The sequence below is a fragment of the Podarcis bocagei genome (genome assembly GCF_964188305.1).
Source record: "Podarcis bocagei genome assembly, chromosome: 11".
NCBI classification, from domain to species: Eukaryota; Metazoa; Chordata; class Lepidosauria; order Squamata; family Lacertidae; genus Podarcis; species Podarcis bocagei.
In genome coordinates, this window is record NC_138136.1 from 13,642,717 (window position 1) to 13,667,399 (window position 24,683).

The 24,683-nt window shown below is 42.7% G+C and overlaps 1 protein-coding gene across 5 annotated transcripts in view; it reads right to left on the bottom strand.

Annotated features, from left to right (window-relative positions):
- Positions 1 to 24,683, bottom strand: part of CDC42SE2 (CDC42 small effector 2) — a 95,534-nt gene that overhangs the window by 15,478 nt on the left and 55,373 nt on the right. For 4 of the 5 annotated variants that reach the window (XM_081213944.1, XM_081213942.1, XM_081213943.1 and 1 more), the window contains one exon: positions 18,231 to 18,534. In XM_081213944.1, the coding sequence (XP_081070070.1) occupies positions 18,231 to 18,284 (54 nt within the window). In that variant the 5' untranslated portion in view covers positions 18,285 to 18,534. Of the gene's footprint in view, positions 1 to 18,230; positions 18,535 to 24,683 lie in introns of those variants that run through there. The other variant, XM_081213941.1, reaches the window with a different exon arrangement.

The window sequence follows — 24,683 nt, forward strand, 5'->3', positions numbered from 1 at the left end:
GGATGTCAGCTGGTATATGTTTGTGTGAGTACATGGGGGGTTTCAAATGTGGTTTAGGCAGAATGGTGTTTGCATGTGCACGAATGTGATGTGTGCAAGGTAGATATTCATGAATAGATGGAGCCCATGGGAGGGGGGGATATTGGTTTCATGGAATAAGAGAATCAGGGAATCGAGTTTGGGAGGGACCATGAGGGTCATCTAGCCCAACCCCTTACAATGCAGGAATCTTTTGCCAAATGTGGGGCTCAAACCCACAGGTGTGCTTCTGGACTGCTAGGTTGGCAGGAACTGGGACAGAGCAATGGGAGCTCACTCTGTCACAGGGATTCAAACTGCCGACTTTCTGATCGGCAAGCCCAAGGGCCTCAGTGGTTTAGACCACACCGCTACCTGCATCCCTTTTAAATTGTAAACGGTGTTTCAGTGCACTCTGGTTTCCATCACGGTGTTCCGTTGCGCCAGAAGCGGTTCAGTCCTGCTGGCCACATGACCTGGGAAACTGTCTGTGGACAAACGCAGGCTCCCTCGGCCTGAAAGCGAGATGAGCGCCGCAACCCCATAGTCGCCTTTGACTGGACTTAACCGTCCAGGGGTCCCTTACCTAAGTTAGGACCCACCACAAAGCCATGTATGTCTTTAAACCTAAGCATGTAAGTTCTCTTGAATTCAGTGGGGATCACTCCCAGGTAAGATGGCAGCTACGTTGATTTCATACTTCAGTTTAAATTTGTCATCCTATATAATTTCACTCACACAGGCAGTGGGTGGAGGAAGTTTAGTTATGTCCGGAAAACTTTGGGCAAGGATAAAGAAAATTACTTTGTTGAAAAACAACTTACAAAAAAATTATAAAACTAACCCATAGCCCATCTCTATGCCCAACCCACTTATAAAAGAGGCAGAAAAACCAAGAAGCAGCCAGTAGTCGAAAGAAAATGGAAGGAAAAAAGGAAGAGAAGTTAGAAAAAGAGGAACCAGAGTAATATGACAATGAATGCAGAAGATCCAGCACAGTTCAAAATGCACATATAAAGGGAAGTGAGCTTTTGAGGAGTATCATTTTTATTACTAGCATTATATTTTTAAGCATCAAAGATCAAACATGTCACTGACCCACTAGTTTAAAGGTGAGACGAAAATCTGTTGTACTTCTCTTGTCAATCTACAAATATTGTCAATCTGCAGTCTAGTCTTTTACAGCCAGATGTCTGGGTTGTTGTTGGGGATTTTGTTGTCATTCTTTAAACAGATCCTGATTTTGTACAAAACTAATCATCATACTTTGGAAGCAAAGACCTCACACACTGATGTTGCTCTGCTGAATCACAAAGTTCCTTTTCTTTTTAGCTGGCTCAGCACACCGTCACCTTAGCAATCTTTTAAAGTGAAGAATGCAGCCTCTAAACTGTTTACCCACTATGCCATTATGTTGTGGTGGTCTTAGTCATCACATGATAAACTAGCAATTTTGGGGCATGCTTCTTAAACAAACAGAAACATTTGTCAGATGATTCCTGAAAAATAATAGTTCTTTCAAGAAGCATGTTTAGACTGGACGGCAGGGGAAAAGAATTCATCTGTCATTCTAAAGCTCTGCTCAAGTATATCTGCTCCATTAAGTATATTTGGTAAATAATGTCCTTTAATACAAGTCTTTTACTTCTAATAAAATGAACATCGATAAAAGTGCTTTGCAAAAGGAAGACAAACTAGAACTTCAATTTATCAGATCCTCATGCAACAAAAAGTTACTGTTAATAACTCAGTTCCATTAAAAAAAAACAACTAATGGTTTTCTGCAGGGCCTAAGTATACATTACATTAAATGTGTGGCATGCAATGTTGTCTGCTCTTTTTTGGGGAGGGGGAGTCAATACTGAAACCCAGTTTTTCATCAGGACCTAAGTAGTCCTGAGAATGGGGTTTTAACCTTTCTGTAATTAGCTGTGATTTGCACAAAACTTAGCTTCTGTACGCAGCAATTGCCCTTCTGAAAAGAAGTTCCTATGTACTTTCTACACTTAATGTTGAATTGATTTCTTATAAAATGGGGAAGCAGATTTTTTAAAGATCTCTTTGCCCAAGGTCACCTGTACGTTCAATAATCTATGTAATTTGTAAAAAAACATGAATCTATGGGCAATTGTTTAATCAAATGAAAATACAGTGGTGCCTCGCAAGACGAAAAGAATCCGTTCTGCGATTCTCTTCGTCTAGCGGTTTTTTTCGTCTTGCGAAGCAAGCCCATTGAAGGATTAGCGGATTAGCGCTATTAGAGGCTTTTAGCGGCTTATCTGCTGATCGGATCAGCTGATAAGCAGCTTAGAAAAAGGGGGGAGGGGAAAAAACCAGCAGGAACTTGCAAGACATTGTCGTCTTGCGAAGCAAGCCCATAGGAGATTTGTTTTGCGAAGCACCTCCAAAACGGAAAACTCTTTCGTCTAGCGAGTTTTCCGTCTTGCGAGGCATTCGTCTTGCAGGGCACCACTGTAGGCATTTCTTTAAATCGTAAATATAAATAAACTATGTCGAACTAATTTTGGTTTATGAACACAGAGTTCAGAGGAGGCACCTATTTTTATTTCTGAAAGCAACCATCATAAAGCTTTTAAGGCTGCAATTCCACTACACATACAAAGTCTCTGGCTTTGAGGGGAAAGCTGCCTTTCAGACTAGCGCTAAATGGTTGCCATCCTGAAAACACTGGCCAGCTGAAGAAGGAATTAAAAGGGCTCAATGATATTTGTGTTGCAGATTTCCTTCCAAACTGATTGTTCTACTAGACCAGGGGTAGGCAAACTAAGGCCCGGGGGCCAGATCCGGCCCAATCACCTTCTAAATCTGGCCCACGGATGGTCCGGGAATCAGCGTGTTTTTACATGAGTAGAATGTGCCCTTTTATTTAAAAGGCACCTCTGGGTTATTTGTGGGGCATAGGAATTTATTCATTTCCTCCCCCAAAAATATAGACTGGCCCCCCCACAAGGTCTGAGGGCAGTGGACCAGCCCCCTGCTGAAAAAGTTTGCTGACCCCTGTACTAGACCATAACCTGGAAACGGTTTCCAGTGGGGGGTTTATGCTAATCTTTCTGAATACTTTCGGGTCCCTTGCAATTTATCATGGCGAAAATAGAAGCTGTTCTCTGAAGGCCGGCTTTATTTGTTTATTTATTTTTAAAACTTCTCTTAGCACATGGCAGTTTTTCTATAGCCTCTCCCTGGGATAAAAATACATGTAATATGATAATGCAGAACGGAGTTAATTGAATGAGGGCCCCTTCAGTTGTTACCGGGCCCAAGATCACTCCTCCCTTCCATCACCAAAGGAAGGGTCTACAGTAGTACCTTGGAAGTCAAACAGAATCTGTTCTGTAAGTCCGTTCGACTTCTAAAATGTTCAGGAACCAAGGCGCAGCTTCCAATTGGCTGATGGAAGCTCCTGCAGCCAATCAAAAGCCGCCGAAGTCGCGTCAGATGTTCAGGTTCCAAATAAAGTTCAAAAACTGGAACCATCACTTCCGGTTTTTGATCGTTCAGGAGCCAAAATGTTTGACTTCCAATGCGTTTGAAAACCAAGGTATGACTCTATCTGCAAAACTTAACAATTCCAAAATACAGACGCGCATTCACTGTCACAGGATAGAATATACTGCCTTTGGCTGTACTTGAGGGTCGATTTCAAAAAATTCTGCTGGAAAAACGGTTATGTCCCTGTGGAGATGGCAGTATTGAGTTAGTGGCTCATGTGCTTCTGGCTTGCACTCTTTATAAAGATTTGAGTAGTGAGGTTATTACTCCTCTATTATTGTCCATCCCGGGTCACTCAGCCATTGCTACTGTATCCTTTCTTTTGCAGATCAAGATGATCAGGTGACAGCAAAAACTGCAAGGTTTTTAGCAGGGGCAATTAGAATAAGATCTATTATTTGAATATTGATGTAAACCCGCAAAATGTATTTTCTATCGCTGTTTTTACCTCTATCTTCAGCACATTTCATTTTATTTTATTGCTATGGCTTGTGGCTGATGCAAATGAAGATTCTTCTGATTCTGTAAAGAAGGATCTAACAGCTGAATTTCAAGATCCTGTGTTTATTTGAATGTTGGATCTTGCAAGAACCTGGCAGAAAAAGCCTTAGGTCTGCCCTCAACCCAAGTAGGCTCTCAGGAGCCAAGTAATAAATGAACAAGGGCAGAAGACACTGTGGCTAAAAGAACATTCCTAATATCTACTTTTTAAAAAGAAATCTGAAAATTAAATATAATACGTAAAGAGTACACTGGCAGTTACTAAAGTGATTGCTGCTTATAAACGAAGAGCAGTAACAAGGGAGGGGGGAGTTTAATTTTCACTTGCTGAGTCTCTTGAAACTTGCACAGGAAATATTTAGAGAGAGGTCAACCTACATGATGAAACGCTACAGCTCCACGACAGGATGTGTGTCAGTAGTTACAACATGAAAACCCTTCCTATTCAACCAAATAAATGCCACTTCCAATTGAGAAGGGAAAAAGCAGAGAGTTGGCGTTCAGAAAAAACAACAACATTATAGAGAACAAGTATCTCTGCAGGAACCCACAGCCTACTAAAGAGAATAAACTTCTAGTTTTTCATGTCATTTTGTAGTTCAGTTGATTTATAAACAACTCAGGTGCTCCTTAGCGTAAGAATAATTCAGCCATCAAATGCAGATGTGCAGAATATGGGGACGTACCCTTTAGCAGGCAAATACTCAAAATGTAATCAAATATATTTTGTATTGTACTTCTTAAAAAAGAAAACAGACATTTTAGGGACACACTAGATGTGGTGCTCAGGCCCAATGGATTTTATTCATACATGTGTCCTATTTATATATAATACAGTTGGGGTGGAAGGTCTGTTTTTACATGAAGTGAATCCTTGGGAAGTGAAATTAGCATGGCAATGTAACTGGGAGAAACCTGCTTTCCCAGAGCCCTCCAAATGGGGAGGTGGGTTGTAACCAGGATTGGTACTTACATTGAACCCCTAGGCTGTTAGACACATGCAGGGGTAGCCAATGGGGTGCTCTCCAGATACTGCAAATGACATTACAGTCGTACCTTGGAAGTCAAACGGAATCCGTTCCAGAAGTCTGTTTGACTTCCAAAACGTTCGGAAACCGAAGTGCGGCTTCTGATTGGCTGCAGGAAACTCCTGCAGCCAATCAGAAGCTGTGGAAGCTGCATCAGACATTCAGCTTCCAAAAAAAAGTTGAAAAACTGGAACATTCACTTCCGGGTTTCAATCGTTCCGGAGCCGAAACGTACAAGTACCAAGGCGTTTGACAACCAAGGTACAACTGTATTGCCTATGTTGGTAGAGCTGACGGGAGTTGTCCAAAATATCTCAAAGGCACCAACCTGACTATCTCTGTCGAGACTTCCCTTTTCTCCTTGTGAACTTGCCGGCTCGTACTTTAAGCCCTTCTCTTAAGAACGGTGCTTGTTTAATCTTCTCACCAGACAGAACAGTAATACCTTTATGCCTATTCTAAACAACAAAACAGTGGTCATATTTCACAGGAAGATACTAGGCAACAGATTTACTAGGGAAAATGGACGGTTCCCTAATAGCCTCACGTAATAGCTATGAAACACAGATGTGTTTCTCCTTCAAACAATCAAAATAAATTGTTTTTTTTCAGACAGACAACCACAGTCATTCTTTACTGTGATCTGAGACTTCACAAGTTATTGTGGCTGTTTCATCTGATTGAAGCACTGGGAAAAAAGAAACAAGTTACAGTACTTAAAAGTGGAAAACTGTTTTTTTAGAAAGAGCTGCTTTTCCTGGACCACAACAAAGCTTCTACAAGGGGCAGACAGGTTTCCCCTGCCCGCCCACCCCCAGCTTTGAAGCACTCTAGTATCCACAAAATTCCCTGGAAAAATATATGTGACTTTAAGTGTGAACGCCACAGAAGAAGAAAGAAGTCCATAAGACTGATATCTGCAACCAGTAGCTTCTCGAGAAATATTCCTGTTTGCTGAGCTTTCCCCTCAAACCAGCTTATTTCCGATCAGAAGAAGCTAAGGTGTGTAAACTTCAGGCAAACATTGCCCATGCACATGTGCAGATGACACCATCGACAAATTGGAGTTCAGCATGAGGAAACAAATCAGGTGTTGGGCACTGGGTGACGACACGTCCCTTCCTTTGTCTGGAGTAAAGGACCCCTGGAAGGTTAAGTCCAGTCAAAATTGACTATGGGGTTGTGGTGCTCATCTTGCTTTCAGGCCGAGGCAGCTGGCGTTTGTCCACAGACAGCTTTCTGGGTCATGTAGCCAGCATGACTAAACCACTTCTGGCACGGAAACGCAGTTTACCTTCCCGCTGCAGCGGTACCTGTTTATCTACTTGCACTGGCGTGCTTTTGAAGTGCTAGGTTGGCAGGAGCTGGGACAGAGCAACATGAGCTCACCCCGTCACAGGGATTTGAACCATTGACCTTCTGACTGGCAAGCCCAAGAGGCTCAGTGGTTTAGACCACAGCACCACCCGTGTCCTGAATAAACAAGCATACAATCACTGATAGGTCCACCAGCCATTGTGAGGCTCAAAGCAATGAAGATGATGCCTCCCCAGCTGTTGTCATTGGCTGTGGGTTTCTTGTGATGTCACAAAAGCATTTGGCAACTGAGTGGATATACAGGCAGGCCAAGGGGAAAGCCCTTTTTTTTATTTCCAGCAGGACACACCTGGCAATGGATGTGACCTTCAGCACTGTCCAGGTTTCTTCCACTTGGAGGAGGCAAAGTGGTGAATGGAAGGAGGCAATCCTTTGGCAGTGGGATGCTAGGGAGCAATAATAAGGCAAGTTTGCTTGCTTGAAGGCTGCTGGTATCTGTGGTTGGAAGCTGGCGGATGTCTCATGATGGACGTAGCAGTAGCTTCTGGCATAAAGGGACACCGTGATCGAAACCAGAGCGCACGGAAACGCTGTTTACCTTCCTGGCAGAGCGGTACCTATTTATCTACTTGCACTGGTGTGCTTTCGAACTGCTAGGTTGGCAGGAGCTGGGACAAAGCAGTGGGAACTCACCCCGCCATGCAGATTCGAACCGCCGACCTTCCGATCAGCAAGCCCAAGAGGCTCGGTGGACAGCAATGTAAGATAGTGAATTGAAAGGGGAGCGGAGGGAAACAACCTCACTGTGTTTGAAGCTACTAATTTTTACATAGCTCTGTTGTCCAGAACACAATGTTAAACAGGCAAGCTATATATATATTTACAGTCATTTGAGTCACTTATGACCCAAGATAAGTGAAGTGGAAGCAGCTGTTTGTAAGCTGTATTCAGTCTTGTATCCAGCAACAAAGCAAACCAAGAAAAATTAAGGGTTCATGACTGTGATGATCTCATAAAATGATGGGCGCTCCCAACAGTAATAGGTTAATTGGTTGGAAATTTACTGTGTAATGAGTTACACACACATATGTACCTGGACATATAATTTAGTTTCCTATATCTGTTTTATAAGGTTTTTTATATTTTATGGGGATAGTTTTATGTATATTTGTTTTCTAACTGGTTTGTGGATTTTAGCTGTGTTTATATCTATATGTGCATACACAGCTTGGAGAGGGTTTTTTGTGGTTTAACATGATTTCAGATTTCTTTTCAAACTCTTAAACACTTCTCTCTTAAAGCTCAATTCATGACCCCCTAAATTGCAGGCCTCTTGGTTTCAGTCACTTGAACTTCAGCTGTTGAACTTCTGCCAAGTTGCAGACTGAATAAAGGTGAATCATATCTGAACGATTGTTGATCCATTTGACAGTTTCCTTCTGGGTGGCTCTCTCTGTCCTGGGCTCCTTTCAATTTATCTGTCAGTTTTTCCTTATGTAACAGTTCCCCGGAGAGTGTTCTCTCTCAGGCCTTAACACTCCATTGCAGTAAGAGACACATCTCTTTCTCCTCAGCAGGGTCAGCTCAAGGGAATTTACTGCCAGGCACAATAGTCCACAGGGCTGGCAGCTGAACCTTATTTCAACGCTGGTGACAGGACAACATATTCCATAGTTCCACCACACTTGAGGGCAGCAGGCTTTGGAGGCAAAGGGCAAGCCGGGTGGTACCCACAGCTCTGTCCTCCAACTCCTTGCCAACATTTCCTACTCCGCAGCATCTGCTGCCTTAGCTAGACAACTCACTCTGCCCATCAGTCAGGGTAGTCTTGTTCCTCAGCAACTTGGCATGGCTTGAAGAAATGGACTTGTATCGAATCTCTGATAATCCTGAAATTGGTCTGCAGGTGAAGGCATACAAGTGGACTAGAAATTTCCCAGGAAACTAACTTTGTGACAACACCTTTCCCCTCTGTCCAGCCCATTATTTCTACCACTCATTTCGTTTTCCCCGCAATACCCATGCACGCACAAAGCTTCAAACATCTGCCCAACGAAGGCAAAATAACTTATTCAGATATTGTTGTTCACTTTTCATCTTGGATTCACTTGTCATCTGGAGGAGGCGGCCATTTTGCAATCTTGCGATTATTCAGCAGCTGTAGGCAGGTTATGAACTTCAGATGCATATGTGGAGCACACCACTTTAAGCATCTATCCCATTTCAAAATCAGCGAAATAATTTCAAAAAATGCAGCATGCTCTTTAGAGGAAGGATGTCAGGATGTACACACAAACCATATAACTCTCCCCCTGGAATACCTCATTTAAGGGTTTTTGCAGGCAGCGGTGGCTGTTGGAAAGCCTGCCCAGGGTACTTCCACCCATCTGCCCTTTTGCTGAGCAGACAGGGCTCACCAGTAGAATGATGTAGCAGAGGCTGTTGGAGCTGTTCTAGGCTGCGTGCAGGGAGACCTCTGCCTCATCTACCCTGCCCAGCACAGAATATCGGTGATTTGGATTGTGCTGTAATTCTGGCCAAGCAGAGACATTTTGAAGTGACTCTGAAATCTTCATAGCTATCACTTTGGAAGACCCACACTTGGATCTAGAAGCATCATTCCAGTACTGGAGAGCCTCTTTCACTCATGGAAAGTCTAAACCCTGCCTAGCAGAAAAGGAATAAAAGTCCCAAATCCAGGGAAATCTGTCATTTTCTGCACATTATCTTTTTTTAAAGACTCTTTCATAGTCTACAAGAGCTTTTACAAGGTGTGACCAAAAGGTTCGGTGAATGGTCACGGAAATCGGACAGCGAGAAATATTTGACCATACATACCTTACAGGCTTTCAAAGTAGGCCACCTCTGATACAATGCACCATTGACAATGTTCGTAGAACTGTTGGAAACTTCCGGAGAAGTCGTCTTTTTGTACTGCTTTCAGTTCCCTCATCACAGCAGTTTGGACATGTGAAATGTTGGAAAATCTGTGCCATTTCAGTTTTGGAAAAAGAAAGAAATCTGGTGGAGCCAGATTGGGAGAATATGGAGGGTGGGATAACTCAGTAACCTCAGTAATGATTTCACGCAGAATATGCAATTCTTCCACCATCATTCAGATGGACAAACGCCAATCCTGCATCAATAATTCACCAACTCTGCCGCCATTTGCCACTGTTCTGCTCATCAATGGTCTTCCAGACCATGGGTCATCTTCGACGGTTTGCCGCCCTTCACAGAGAGGCTCAAACCACTCATACACTGTCTTTCATGTTACAGCTTCATCTCAGTACACAATTTGTGAGCATTTCATGGGTTTCCGATGCCGATTGTATGTTCGAATATTTCTTGCTGTCCGATTTCTGTGACCATTCATCAAACTTTCCGGTCACACCTTGTATTATAAAGCTTGCATCTTACTTATTCACCAGGTTTCTCATACTGTAATACACGGTGACATTGCAAGGCAATAAGTGTTGCACTAGCTTGCCCATGAGCTTGTGGAACAGCTCAAATAGATCTTTTAAATTCTGCTCATGGTTCTTTGGAGTGAAAGGCACCATGTAAGATCTAATTCAAGCTGTGGATGTCCAGTTCAAACATTGAGGTGTTCCAGCACAAATGCATTCTAACACTGACAGGAACATGACTCATTTTAGATGAACATCTCCTGGGGGCATGCAACTAGATGAATATATGAAAAAGATATACAGCAGATAAACATATATTTATTCAATGCTAGGAAAATGCCCATATACTGGTGTCAGCAGCTCAGTAAGACTCAGAAAGTGTAGCATATCTAGAGCACTCTTACAGATTTGTTTTGCTGTGTGTGCCTAAAGGGAATTTAATGCCCTACTTTAGAACTGGTTGATCACTCATTTCATTTTAGCAGACAAGGAATTGAATTGCTTTAATTCACTACGAAAGGGTGCAACACGTTCAGAACAAGATTTGTTCAGAGCGACTAGCTGGATGACATCTACTTGTCCATTTCAATTTTACAGAAGGGATATGAAAACATTGTTCACTTTGCAGAAGTATCTCCCCGCACCAGTCCCAGGGGAAGGCTGCGAGTCAGAAAGAACAGCTTTGTAAGACGTGGTGCAGCAACAATCACATCTGTGCAGTGGTTTTCCTTGCACAAAGTCACATTGCTCTAGTCTCTGCAGCAATTGAGTCTGTTGTGAGTTTGTCTTTTAAACATTGGGGGCAACAGACTCTAAACAGCAAAGTGTGCAGATACAACGAGAGCCAAGAGAGTCTTTGACCTACATGTTGCTCTCAAGCTTTCAGACATCTGCAGTCCTTGAAGAACCTATCTAGAGGTCTTAAAGTGCTAGTGCCATCACTGGCACATATTACTGTCTAATGAACACCAAGAAATCTGAAGTGTAGAATCTGAGTCTAAGGCGGGGAAGTGCTGTTGCTTTTCCCAACCACAGCAAGGTGTATACAAAACAGCAATTCTAGTTGCAACTGGAAACTTGTACAGGGCAAGAGATTGCCATTCCATACTGTTGATATGCAGACAAATTCTAATTGATGCCCCTCACAACATTTTGTACTACCTAAGTAGACACACCCTGAAAATGGTCCTCACCCATTTAAGCAACTGGTGCTTTTAAGCAACCGCAGGCTTTTCCTGATGGCAGTGGCGTAGCGTGGGGGGTGCAGGGGGGGGCCAGCCGCACCGGGCGCAACATCTGGGGGTTAGGGTTAGAGGGCGCAAATCCACGGGTTAGGGGGTGCAAATCCATGGGTTAGGGGGCGCAAATTACTTGCCTTGCCCCGGGTGCTGACAACCCACGCTACGCCACTGCCTGATGGTCATTTCTGCAGAAGCAACACTTCGAATAGAGCATGCTGAATTCAGAACTAATATGTGGCCTTTTATCAGTTCTCTTGTTTTGCTCTCAAGTGAAATATTTTTGACCAAGCAAGAAACTCAGCATGGTAAGCCTGTTTCATCCCTTACCATCCTGATTACCACTGATTTAACAGAGACGGCAAAGATGCTATCTATAATGATCATACTATAATATACTGCTTATCTCCAGTGTAATCAGAGTCCAATTAAAATCTTCGTATTACTCCATTATTTTTGTGAATGGTTCCCCCCCCCCCCCAGTTTGTTGGATGGTGTCGAACTAATAAGAAAATGAAGTGCTCTTATCTTAGGGTGAGCAGAAAATATAGCCAAGATGATCAGAGGCTGGAAGTGCATGATGGAAATGTATAAAAGGACATGTGGAGAAATTGGAAAGAGTCTCCCACACCCCGGCTGTCATAATAATAGAATTTGGGGCATTCCCCCCCTCCCAGCTGCTCCTATGGAAACCGGATATCCTGCTAGCAAGTGGTTGGGGTTGCACTGGCTTGTTGCTAATATTGCCCAGATCTGCCAGCGCCCCTTCTTCCTTTGGGTTCTCGCCCAGTTTTAGTAGTATTACAAGTGCTGCCAAAGTGAGCAGAGGTTCTCTCCCTGCTGAGTCCTGGGGCAGCCTTTGCAGTCTCAGAGGATGTGTATCAAGATGTTCTTAAGTTGGCATCAGTGGCACCAAATCACTATGCCATGGCATTTTTTACTCTGGGATTGGTGGGACCAGGTCTTTAGCAGATGCGGCACCAGGGTGCAAATATCCACCCAGCTCCCCCAAATTACCACGGATAGTGTTGGGGAGACCATAGCTGTGCACTGCCAGCCATCGGGGGGAGGGGGCGCAACTCTCCCCCATGCCGCTGTGGGAGAGCGATCCCCACAGAGGCTTGGGAGGGAAGCTGTGTGCCCGCCAGCCATATGGTTGGCGGGACGCGGCTGGCGGGCATCCAGGGAAAAGGGAGGCCACTGGGAAAGCCACGCAGCTCCCCCACTTGCTGGGGTGCCCGAGAGGCCAGCACCCTGGTGCGACGCACCACTAAGCCCTATGGGAAAGATGGCTCTGGGTGGGACGTACCATGTAGCCTTTGGGGAGATCCTATTGGTATGACACCTAGAAATACTTCAGGTAATTAGAGACTGGTTAAGTGGAGTTGTTGTTTTTTTTTAAAAAATAGCAAGTCCCCCTTGTTTGCAAGCACTTATTTTAAGAAGCCAGAAATCCTGAATTGTGGAGATTTTGAAGACTGCAAAAACAGTGTACTGAAATATTTATTTTAGACCATGCATTTAAAAATAATTTTATACGCACAACATTTTAATAGCTAAATTAAAACCAAGACAAACTTGCTTTGTTTCAAGAGCGGAGTGGGGGGGGGAGGGAACCCACAGATTCCATCTGTACAGTGGTACCTCGGGTTACATTCGCTTCAGGTTACATACGCTTCAGGTTACAGACTCCACTAACCCAGAAACAGTACCTCGGGTTAAGAACTTTGCTTCAGGATGAGAACACAAATCGTGCTCTGGCGGTGTGGCAGCAGTGGGAGGCCCCATTAGATAAAGTAGTGCTTCAGGTTAAGAACAGTTTCAGGTTAAGAACGGACCTCCAGAACAAATTAAGTATATAACCAGAGGTACCACTGTATTTACATGCTGGTCAGCATTCATCCATTAATAATTTGCTAGAATGTAAGATATTTGAGCAATCAAACACCTTTAATCAGTTGGCAGTCCCACCAATGGCATCTAATGCCGGCTCTGTTTATACCAATACCAAGCTGAATAAGATCACAGTTCAAAAGGAGTGACACTACATGCACAAACATGCCCTTTTGGTGATCTCGCTGAACAGCCAAGTTTGAATCACTGGAAGTGGAGCTTTTACTGGCTGAAGTAATCTCAGAGCATTCAAAAAAAAAGTATGCGGTCCTTTAAATCAGTGTTTCCCAAACTTGGGTCTCTAGATTTTTTTTGGACTACAATTCCCATCATCCCTGGCCACTGGTTCTGCTAGATAGGGATGATGGGAGTTGTAGTCCAAAAACTGTTAGAAACCCAAGTTTGGGAAACATTGCTTTAAAGAGAGATAATATAGCAGAATTCATGTGGGGAGATTAGCAAGGAGACACTAGCCTAATAAACCACATCTGAGTTTTGAAATAAATTAACAGTCAATGCCCTTAACTGTAATTGACACATCCAGTTTTAAATTCTAATTAGAACGGCAGGGGAGGTGGGGGAAACCAGGATCCACACCAATGCAAATTTCTGTCCCTAGGTGAATATCAGTTTTGGGACAGGCCTGATTTTCAATGGGACTATGGTTGCGGAGATTAAGCCATATTCCCAATCCCAATATCCTACCTGCAGCTACTATTCCCATTTAAAAATAAATAGACAGACTCATTAATAATGAGCATACAGTTAACATCATATCTAGTTTGGTCCTAAATGCTGGACTGCAGTACAGTTGTACCTAGGAAGTCAAACAGAATCCGTTCCGGAAGTCCGTTTGACTTCCAAAACGTTCGACTTTCAAAGCGCAGCTTCTGATGGGTTGCAGGAAGCCGCGGAAGCCCCATTAGACATTTGGCTTCCAAAAGAACGTTCAAAAACCGGAACAGCCACTTCCTGTTTTCTATTGTTCGGGAGCCAGAACATTCAACTCCCAGTGCATTCGGGAGCCAAGGTACAAGTGTACTGACATTATAGTTTTCTGAATTATGGAGAATGCTTCAAAACTTGTAAATAAATACCAGGGAGAGAATGCTGCAAGAATAGTTTTGTCCTATTCATTTGAGTAGGGAGCCACTTCCATCTGAGCTCTGTGTATACTAAATTCCAGTGCCCACACGTGGACGCAGAGTACATGCTTTCAAATGTTTTAAAAGTTAGAAACAAAATAAATCATTAGCTAAACTGAAATACCACTAATTTTAGACAGGAAAAAGTTCTATAAACCACCTGAGAAATATGTCTGGCTGAGAAAACTATTCAATATTATTTGCAAATATTTTTATATACCTTACCTTTCAATTAAAGTACGCGTTTGCAGAGTAAAAGTAAAAAAAATCCAAAATATAGTACTGACAAATTCAGAGTTTTATGCTACATTTGACCACTGTGCAAGATATAGCTACCAATCAAATTGGTTATTCTTCATTGCAAGTGGAATTTACTTGTTTTCAGGGGCAGCAGCTGCTTCACCTATTTTCCACAAAAAAAAATTAGAACTGAAGCATCAGACAACAGATAACATTCTGCAGTATTCATTTTACAAGTGCATAAAGTATATCCTAAGTCCAAAATCTAATCGGACAGTTATGATGAGAGTGCATGTCAGATCTCGTCTTCAGTTTTCCTTTTTCTGTGAACCGTCCCTTGGAGCTCTCCGGGCCACATCCTATTATTTGGCTCTGCCCAATGACCCACCCTTGCATCGCAGTGTTCACCTTCTGTTGCCAGATATTTCGGTTTTTAAGCCTTTGTGCTTTTTTATGTTTGTACATATTTTATGGGCTAATAGCCGTAAATAAATGAATAAATGAAAGTATCCTAAGTCCAAGCAAATCACTTAGAAACAAATCACAGTAGCCCACTTTTTGAGAGAGAGCTTGAATTGCTATAGAAATCTCAAGCTCTGGAAGTGTATCCAAAAGGGAACAATGGCCAATTGTGCTACAGATGTATTGCATACATTAAAATATTCCATGAATGTTTGTGTTTTTTTTTTGTTTTTTTTTTGCCTAAGTAGAAGCCCAATCCTCTTCCTCAAAGTTTCCATTTATCACAAAAACCCAGCGGTCAATATATGATCTTAATGTCATTTCATTAACTGCCAATGCAATTTTAAGTAAAAAGACTGAGAATATGTATGTGTCTCTCTGTGTATGCATACATACAAACACCCACACACCCACTAGATCAAAATAAAAAATTTCCTTCCAGTAGCACCTTAAACACCAACTAAGTTAGTTCTTGGTATGAGCTTTCGTGTGCATGCACACTTCTTCAGATACACAGTGTGCATGCACACGAAAGCTCATACCAAGAACTAACTTAGTTGGTCTTTAAGGTGCTACTGGAAGGAAATTTTTTATTTTGACTATGGCAGACCAACACGGCTACCTACCTGTAACCAACACCCACTAGATGTTTCTAAAATAAATGTGAGGCATTTTAACTTTAGTGTGTCCAAGCCGCTTAAACTGAATTGAATTATTTTACTGGCTAGTGTCAAATATTCTATAGCAGGCTTCTTCAACCTCGGCCCTCCAGATGTTTTGAGACTACAATTCCCATCATCCCTGACCACTGGTCCTGCTAACTAGGAATCATGGGAGTTGTAGGCCACAAACATCTGGAGGGCCGAGGTTGAGGAAGCCTGTTCTATAAGTATAGTCATACCTTGGTTCTCAAACATAATTGGGTATTTGATTGATTGATATTGGAATTGATATTATAATTTGGTATTGATACAATGAGGCATATATTGGATTATTGTTATTGAAAACTAATAAAAAAAAATTTTTTAAAAAAAGAAGGGAAATGACTTTCAATGTTTTTGTAGCTCCTACAATTAAAAAATGTGGAAATGATTTTGGATTTTATCTCAGAAAGCTTTCATAAATTACTCATATTCAAGCACTCTGTTTTGAAACTTTAGATGTTAATAAAAGACAATGTGCCTAAGAGTTAATCTGCACTTTCCTGAAACAAGCAAGGAAAGAAGTAGCTTGCACAGCTCTTCTGGAAAGCAACACCTCCAGAATTCAATAGAAGATTTTATGTTGGGAATCTGTTTGTGTTCAGTTACGTGCCTGTCCAAAAGCATTATCAAGTAATACAGCCCTAGAAGGACAACACATTTAAATCAGCCCAAAGAGTTCAAAATTGTCACTTTACTTTTAAAGATCTAGTAACTCCCCATTCTGGCATCTAAGGCATGAAGTCTTCCCAAAATTCTGTTCATTAAATATGGCATTTGGTCATTTTTATAGTGTGAACTGTGGAGGAGTAACTTGCTCAAAGTCAAATATTAGCATCATTTTTCAGAATATTCCTTTGTCAGGATCTTCAAAATTGCATTCTCTGACAGTCGCAGCAGCAGTGCAGCTGAGGCTTCTGTTTTTGCAAAGGTCTGAAATTTTCCAAAAAAAACTGAAATCCGTCTAGATAGTGTCTGAATGTATCCATTCTCATTATGATTTCAAGTACTTTACGGTCCCTATTTTGCCTTCTGTACGTTTTCATCCAAGGCATAGTACCCCCACACACCTAAGTTTCCTGAAGGAGCGTCTCCACCCCCATTGTTCAGCCCAGCCACTGAGATCCAGCTCCAAGGGTGGTTCCCTCCCTGCAAGAAGGAATGTTACAAGGGAACCAGGCAGAGGGCCTTCTTGGTGGTGGTGCCCACCCTGTGGAATGCCCTCTCATTTTGACTCAAGAAAATCACCATTTTATAGTTCAAATCGGGAAAAATAAATACAGTAAATGGACAAAAGTACAAAGATTCACAAAATGTTTAGGGGTATGCGTACCCCTGCGTGCCCCCAGAAAAGCACTGATTATTTTATTTTATTTTATTTTTTAAAAAAACCCTTTTAAATCAGTTGATTTTAACTCTGCTCCTTGCTGATAAGTGTTCTTTGCTGCATTTTTCATTCATGTTTATTATTATTTTATTGCCTGATTGTCATGGGGTTTTAATTCAACTAAATCACTGTGCAAGCAGAACAAATTCCCCATGCGCAACAGAACTGCTGCCCCCCCCCCAGTCTGTTGCAAAGGGTTGGGGGAAAAGTAGATTTGGGGGCCTACAGGATGAAAAGATATTCCACTGTGCTCACAGAAGTTGTTCTGTCTACATAACAGTTGCACACAGCCCATGTATTTTAAATTTCTTCCAAGGGAACTCAGTGTGTCTTTTAAAGAGCAAAGTATAAATATTAGAAATAACATTTAGTTTGTGAATCACATAGCAACCACCTCTGTTCTGGCATCGAGATATGTAAGCCTGCATGTTTCTCCCCCCCCCCCCCGTTGCTATGTCAGATGAGTATGCAGCCACTGTCAAGCTTGTTATGGACTAGTTTAATAGCACAATATGCACTATACAAATCTGGTATATGTAATATAATAGTATTTAGAACTTTATATCTGGCATTAGAGCAAGAGATGAAACATGCCTTTGCCTGAGAGGCATATTTGTAATATGTACTCCTTTTCTTAGGTACAAATTATTACAAGCCAGCATCTAGGAGGCATAAAGGGAAAATAGGTAAAGTCGAGGGGTACTTGTTTATATATCACATTCAGATTATATATGGGGTGTGTGTGTGTGTTTCTATCTTCATGCACTAAACAATATTTTCAAATCAGAACTACAGTATGAATGGAAAGAGGTGCGGCTGCTGTAAGTTTGTCACTTCTCACATCAGAGGACTGATTTGCAGGGCTGTCTTAAGAATATATGGCGCCGGGGTGCAAAGATTCGCTTGGCGTGCCCCCCCCCCCGGCGCACAGGAGGGCGGAGCCAGCCGGCCACCTCAGTGTCTCGATGGCTTGGTCACCCCCGGACTCGTGGCTCAGATCCACCTGCAGAAGAGCCCACCATGGCGCTCTGACCAACGGGTGGGCTCTTCTCCGGACTCAACTCTCGGCCCCGGACTCTTGGCCTGGCTCCCCTGAGAGCCCAGTGCCCAGGTGCCCCACACCCCTAGCGCCTATGGGTAAGACGGCCCTGCTGATTTGAGTCCAACCAGATGCATCAAAAAAGGACTTGTTCCACAGCACTAATGGAATTTAGGAATAGCCGTTGTCAACGCTATATTAGACAAAAGCCAGCAGGTTTGACTGCTTCTACAATGCAGCAGAGACATCCCGATAGCCCACGTACGAAAATGCACAAGAAAAAGTGAATGGAACCAACATTACCCAACAATGGAAAGCAAAGCAAAATTCATACTTACGGGCTGAGGCTGTTCTGCAATACAGCAGTTGAAACACAACCAGAACTCGCTCATTTTTGCTTCCAGTTCAAAGTGCAAATACAGAGGTTAGGAGCAAGAGATAAAGCTCCAAATCTGTGAGATAGTATCTCCTCTTAGTCAATGTGCCCAGGTCCCACAGAGGGTAAATAAAATCCGTCTTTTAAACTTTCCCCTGCAGTTTGGGTTGGCACCAGAGTAGCTGCTTTCTCCTTCTCTTCCCTCTCAAGATATCGGGCCCGGCATTACAGAAAACAATGTTCTACTCCAGCTTCCAAATAGTAACCTGGGAAAAGAAAAAGTAAAAATAAAATTCACAATGCTTGTTACATGGTTTCTAAAGCAACTGGTTTAAAATCTGTTGCTTGGCACTTAGAACCTACTAGGTTTGAGAACATTCTAGGTTCTACAACATTATGCACCAGACATCATTCAATAAAAAAAAATCCATTTTTACTCAGTAGAAAATAAATCTCAAAATACAGAGAATCAGAGCACAAACACTATATTACCTTTCTTCCTCACTCATGAGTATTAAGGGCTTAATAGTATCCCCATCAAACCCACGCAAATAGTCTATATCAACACTTTCTACATTGTATTGCAATGTGACAAGGGCAATGAAGTCCTCCTCCAGCTTTAAAAATATTCTTTTTTTCTTAACACAATTAAGGCGCTGACAGAGTGCCCCCTCCACACCACCACTGTTTGTTCATACCGCAAGCTCATTAAATAACCCAGCCTTGTTTAAGTGTGTTTCAACAACCTAGTTGGTGTCCGCATGCTGCCAGACGGGCATAATTTACTACTGCTATCCTGCTGCTTCAAGTAATAGTGTTTTTCAAAATGGAAAATAATATTTGAAGTATGAGCTGTTACCTTAAAAGGTTTTAAGCTTCTGGAGCGGAAAAACTGAGACGCACAAAATTCCACCCATTCTTTTGTGAAATTGAAGGGCTAGTTAATCTCTAACCTGAAACTATATAGCTGTTACACTTTGAAAGGGCAATGAAGCATTACTTTGGTCATTTGGCATATTACCTATTTTCCCAGCCTTGCCTTGTAAATCAAGGTCAAAATATATTACGCAGAAGACAGAGAATGCCGAATGCACCATTGTGAGCCCTTTGTGAAATTCATATAATCGCGTGCTTCCTCTTAATGCTGATTTTGGGTGGTCCTATACTTATCAGTTTGGAACGAAATGGGCCATTAAAAAACAGAGATAACCCATTCTGCATACAAAGTGAGCTCCCCAGGTATGCAGAAGTATAATACTTTGCAAATTAAAAATGAAAGAAACGGGGGTGGAGTGGGGGTTACCCTGATCAAGACCTATGTTCCTTGCCTTCCAGCGCCTGCTGAGAACAGCTGAATTGTGAAATTTTGTGGCTATTAGTCCTTTAGCATCATATAGCACAGTGGTGGAAAGTTTCAGGATGGTGGGAAAGAACGAAAAAAGTATCCCCCCCCCCATTTCCAAAACCTCTCTTCCACACACACCCCCAAGCATCTAAATAGTGCTGCAAGGCTCCTATTAGAAATTGGGATAAACATCATTTTGTTGGGGGGGGGGGCTCCTCTTGAATTCTGGTGTTAAAAGTAAGGACAAGTGTAATATCTCTTGTGGGCGAGTTCATTACGACAAGCTGTAAACCATGGATAAACTAAGGCCTGGGGGCCAGATCCGGCCCAATCGCCTTCTAAATCCAGCCCGCAGATGGTCCAGGAATCAGCGTGTTTTTACATGAGTAGAATGTGTGCTTTTATTTAAAATGCATCTCTGGGTTATTTGTGGGGCATAGGAATTCGTTCAATTTTTTTTTCTTCAAAATATAGTCCGGCCCCCCACAAGGCCTAAGGGAGAGTGGACCGGCCCCCTGCTGAAAAAGTTTGCTGACCCCTGCTGTAAACTACTGTAATAATCAATGTACCATTGATATTTGAAGCATAAAAATGAAAGTCTTTTACAAAAATATATACAAATAAACACCACAAGGACGTCAGTAGCTGCCCATGACATTTAACAAAGTGGACTCTTTTGTAGAAGATTGTGTTTTAATAGTATTAATTGTCTGCTGACAGGATAACAGACAGAAGTTATTTTAAGCAATGTTGCAACATAATAACTCAACTGTGTGTCTGGATAATACATGCCTAAAAAAACAAGGTACGTTGTTGGTGATCACTGGACTCAGAACTAGTCCATGACCTGGATCTGAATTTTGATCTAGATCTAGAATGCGATCTCAACTGAGATTTTGGATCTAGCTGGTTCTTTTCACATTGATTCTTGTAGCAGGAGTAGTAGTGTTACCTTCCATAGTTTAAGGAGACAAGCATTTCTGAAGGCAGGGGGCAATTTGTGGTTAAACCACTGTGCTGCTTGGGCTTGCCGATCGAAAGGTTGGTGTTTCGAATCCCTACAACGGGGTGAGCTCCCGTTGCTCAGTCCCAGCTCCTGCCAACCTAGCAGTTCGAAAGCACACAGTGCAAGTAGATAAATAGGTACTGCTCTGGCGGGAAGGTAAGCGGCGTTTCCGTGCGCTGCTCTAGTTTAGTAATGCTGGCTTAGTGTGATGGCCTGGGATTCGGACTCGGATGCTGAACCTTAGGAATCCCAGCCTGCACAGGATTCCCCGCCTCCAGAACCAGCTGAGCCGGGGGTGGGGCCTGAGCCTGAAGGGTCCTCACCTGTGCTGGATCCTCAGGTGCAGGCATCAGCTGAGTCTGCTCTGGCTCCTGAGGTGATGGAGGACCCATTGCCTGCAGGTGCTCCACTCTCAGTCCCGTCAGAGGAAGCTGTGGTTGCCTCTGGGTCCAGTAACCCTCCAGCCTCTCCTGAGCTGCAGAGGCTCAGGGCAGAGAGGCGGAGGGAACTAAGTCCCCGCAGGAAGAGTGCTCGCCTCCAGGCCAGGAGAGGCGAGTCACCTGAGGATCGGGGCCGCCCTATGCCTCGGGGCAGATAAAAGCCAACCAGCCCCAGTCCCAGGTTGTGGGAGCAACATTGTTGGTAGCCTGTTCCTGCCTGCACCCTGTCCTGCTCTTCTGCCAGAGTTCCTGACCTCACCCGACTCCCTGCCTTGGACCCAGCTTCAGTTTTGATGGACAGCCTCCCTACTGCACCCTCAGACTGGACTCGGACCTTGCCGCACGGTTAACCCTTGGGACCAGCACACTTAGTCATGCTGGCCACATGACCCGGAAAAACTGTCTGCGGACAAACGTCGGCTCCCTCGGCCAGTAAAGCGAGATGAGTGCCGCAACCCCAGAGTCATTTGTGACTGGACTTAACTGTCAGGGGTCCTTTACCTTTTTAAGAAAAGACTGTGCTTCTTTCTTTCCTCCATGACTGCAAGAAGCAGGCCCAGTCTGTTGACACCGGATGCTATAGAGAAAGCCTGAGCCTGTCTGGCAGTCACAGTTTGGGAGGCTGAGGGCCAACTCACACAACTGCCGAATGTGTGGCCAGCAACTTTTCCTTCTCGTCCCTGATTGCATGTTGCTTCTGGTGAATGGATCAAAGCTTTCGACGACTCATGCGAGAGACGGAAAATCTACCTCTAAATGTGTGTTTCCATCTGCCGGTTCCAACACCTGCAGATCAGGCACTCCAATTAATTCCTAGAACTTCCTGTATAAATACTGCCATGAAAGCACAGGTTTATTACGTGAAGTATAATTAAGCTAAGTCAGGCGTATAATTATTACTGGATTTTTAAGCAAGGAATTTTGCTACAGTACAACTAGTTCCTCTAGGTAAAAATTAATCTTTATTGTTTTTCGGAAATGGAGTTATTAAGCTGTTCGTGGGGAGAAAAAGTAGTTTGAAACATTCTGGTTCTGAGCAAGTGAAGTGATGGTGGCTACACTCTTGGTGGGGTAAGGGGAAGTAGGGGCTTCAAATATTCGGGAAAAACTTTGCATTGCTCAAAAACATAGTGGGGAAGACAGTGTGCTAACTATTATCCAGGTGCTAACTATTTATGAGCATCAAGAGAACAGGCCTTTTCTGTGGTGGTTCTGGGATTATTTTATTTTTTAGCATTGAGCACAATAATTTATTTTTAGTACCAGAGCTGAATCGAGTTCACAGCCTTTCTATTTTTCTTTTCTCTCTCTCCTTTTAATTTTTTATTTCATTTTGACAAAGTAATATCCGTAAATAAATAAGAATAAAAAATGTGCACCCTACCGCTGAGACAATTCCACTGTAACTATCCAACTTCCCAAAATTTCAGCACCTCTTGCGATGGTTTGACCCTGTTCCGTTTCAACAGTACAAATTCTACAAACACCTTCCATACGTCCACAAAATCATTTCTCCTGTATATTCCCCATCTTACCTTAATGGCACGTGTTAATTTATCATTAATAACTATATCCCGCACCTCTTTATACCATTCTTCCATTTTATATTCTGCTTGCCCCTTCCACTTCCTAGCTATAATGATTCACGCAGCTGTCAAACAAATTGTGAACAAGTCCTTCATAGCCTGTGAACCTTCCACCTCACTGTAAATTGATAATAATGCTCCCCAATTGTGGAATTCTCTCCCCAGAGAGACTTGCCTGGAGCCATCACTAATTGTCTTTAGTCACCAGGCAAAAACATTCCTCTTTACACAGGCCTATGGCTATTAAATACAGTGGTGCCCCGCAAGACGAATGCCTCGCATTTGGAGGTGCTTCGCAAAACGAATTTCCTATGGGCTTGCTTCGCAAGACGACAATGTCTTGCGAGTTCCTGCTGGTTTTTTCCCTCCCCCCCTTTTTCTAAGCCGCTAAGCCGCTTATCAGCTGATCCGATCAGCAGATAAGCCACTAAAAGCCGCTAATAGCGCTAATCCGCTAATCCTTCAATGGGCTTGCTTCGCAAGACGAAAAAACCACTAGACGAAGAGAATCACAGAATGGATTCTTTTCGTCTTGCGAGGCACCACTGTAATCTATGGCCTGGGAAAGTATGAGGGAAAGGACTGTTATTATGATGACTATTTTATTATTAGGCTGCCTGTCAGTATGCTTTTTATTAAGTTTTTATTTCATTTTTATCATTGATGTTCTGAAATGTTGTACACTGCCCTGGGATCTTCTGATAAAGGCTGGTACAGTGGTACCTCCGTATAAGTCTGCCCCATCCAACATCCATTTCGGCAGACGTCTCTGGCAGGTGCAGAAAAGCTAAATTGTGCTTCGCGCATGCGCAGCGGTGCTTTGTCGAGCGCCCTTTTCGTCAAGCGTCCGGGGCTCCGGAACAGATGCTGGACTCAAAACAAGGTACCACTGTATATAAATAATAATAATAATAATAATAATAATAATAATAATAATAATAATAATAATAATAATAATAATGACTTCAAGGGGCCTGCAGCTCTCCCTTCTTCCTGATGTTCATTATCTTTTAAACAACACTTGGACCAGAAAGCCCTTCAAACAGAGGACTGTCCTCTGTAAAACAGGACATGTGGCCATCCCCAGGGATTATATGACATTTTAAAAATACATTTATCTGTGCATAAGTATAATAAGATACCAAGCATTCTAAATATAGTTTTTTATTAACACTGATCTTTGGGAAACGCAGCGTAATGTGAGGAAAGTTCAGGACCTAAATGCTGCACTCTGAGAGACAAACCAAATTATTACATGTAGTACAGTTCTTGCCTGTCTAGGTTTCTCAGATTAATGAAGGCCCATGAGATTATCCCCTTAAACAAGATTGAAGTATAGTTGCAGACAACCAATATTTTTAATTGGCTAAAATTGTAGCGTTGCATAATTCAGCAACGGCATTGTAGATAAGGAGACTCCTGCAATGCACTCCTAATCACTTTATATCCCTAATCTTATTAGCTAGAGTGATGAATTTATTAAGAACTTAGATTTACAGCTAGCACTAAAGCTCAGAATTGGAGAAGCTTCCCTATCTTCTTCACCTACAACTATATTTGTGGTGTGAGAAACAGGACCATTATTCTCATTTCATAGATGACTAACCAAGGCTGAAGAGCTTGCTGTTTTCCCCACTGAAACTGTGCTACTGCCTTCCTTTAACAACATCACCTGGTTCCTGTAATCTTACAGGTGAAAGAGGAGAGAGGTTTTTCAGAAGGGAACTTCCAAAACCTTTTCATCTGTAAGGCAGTATGTAAGGACCTAACCCCAGGTTTATTAACTTTACATGGGTACCTTAGCCAAATATGCCTATGCTTTCAGACTGAGGCTTTCGACACCCATTACTTGCATATTTCTTCACACAACCCTCCAGAATTCACTACCACAAGATGTAGTGACAGCTAGGGCCGGGCTATATATCAATATATTGTCCAAAATTGGTGCTATCGGTTTCATAATTTTTGACCTGGAAATATATAGTGAATCATGAAATTTGTTAGAGCTGGGCAATATATTGTCCAAAACTGGTTTGAA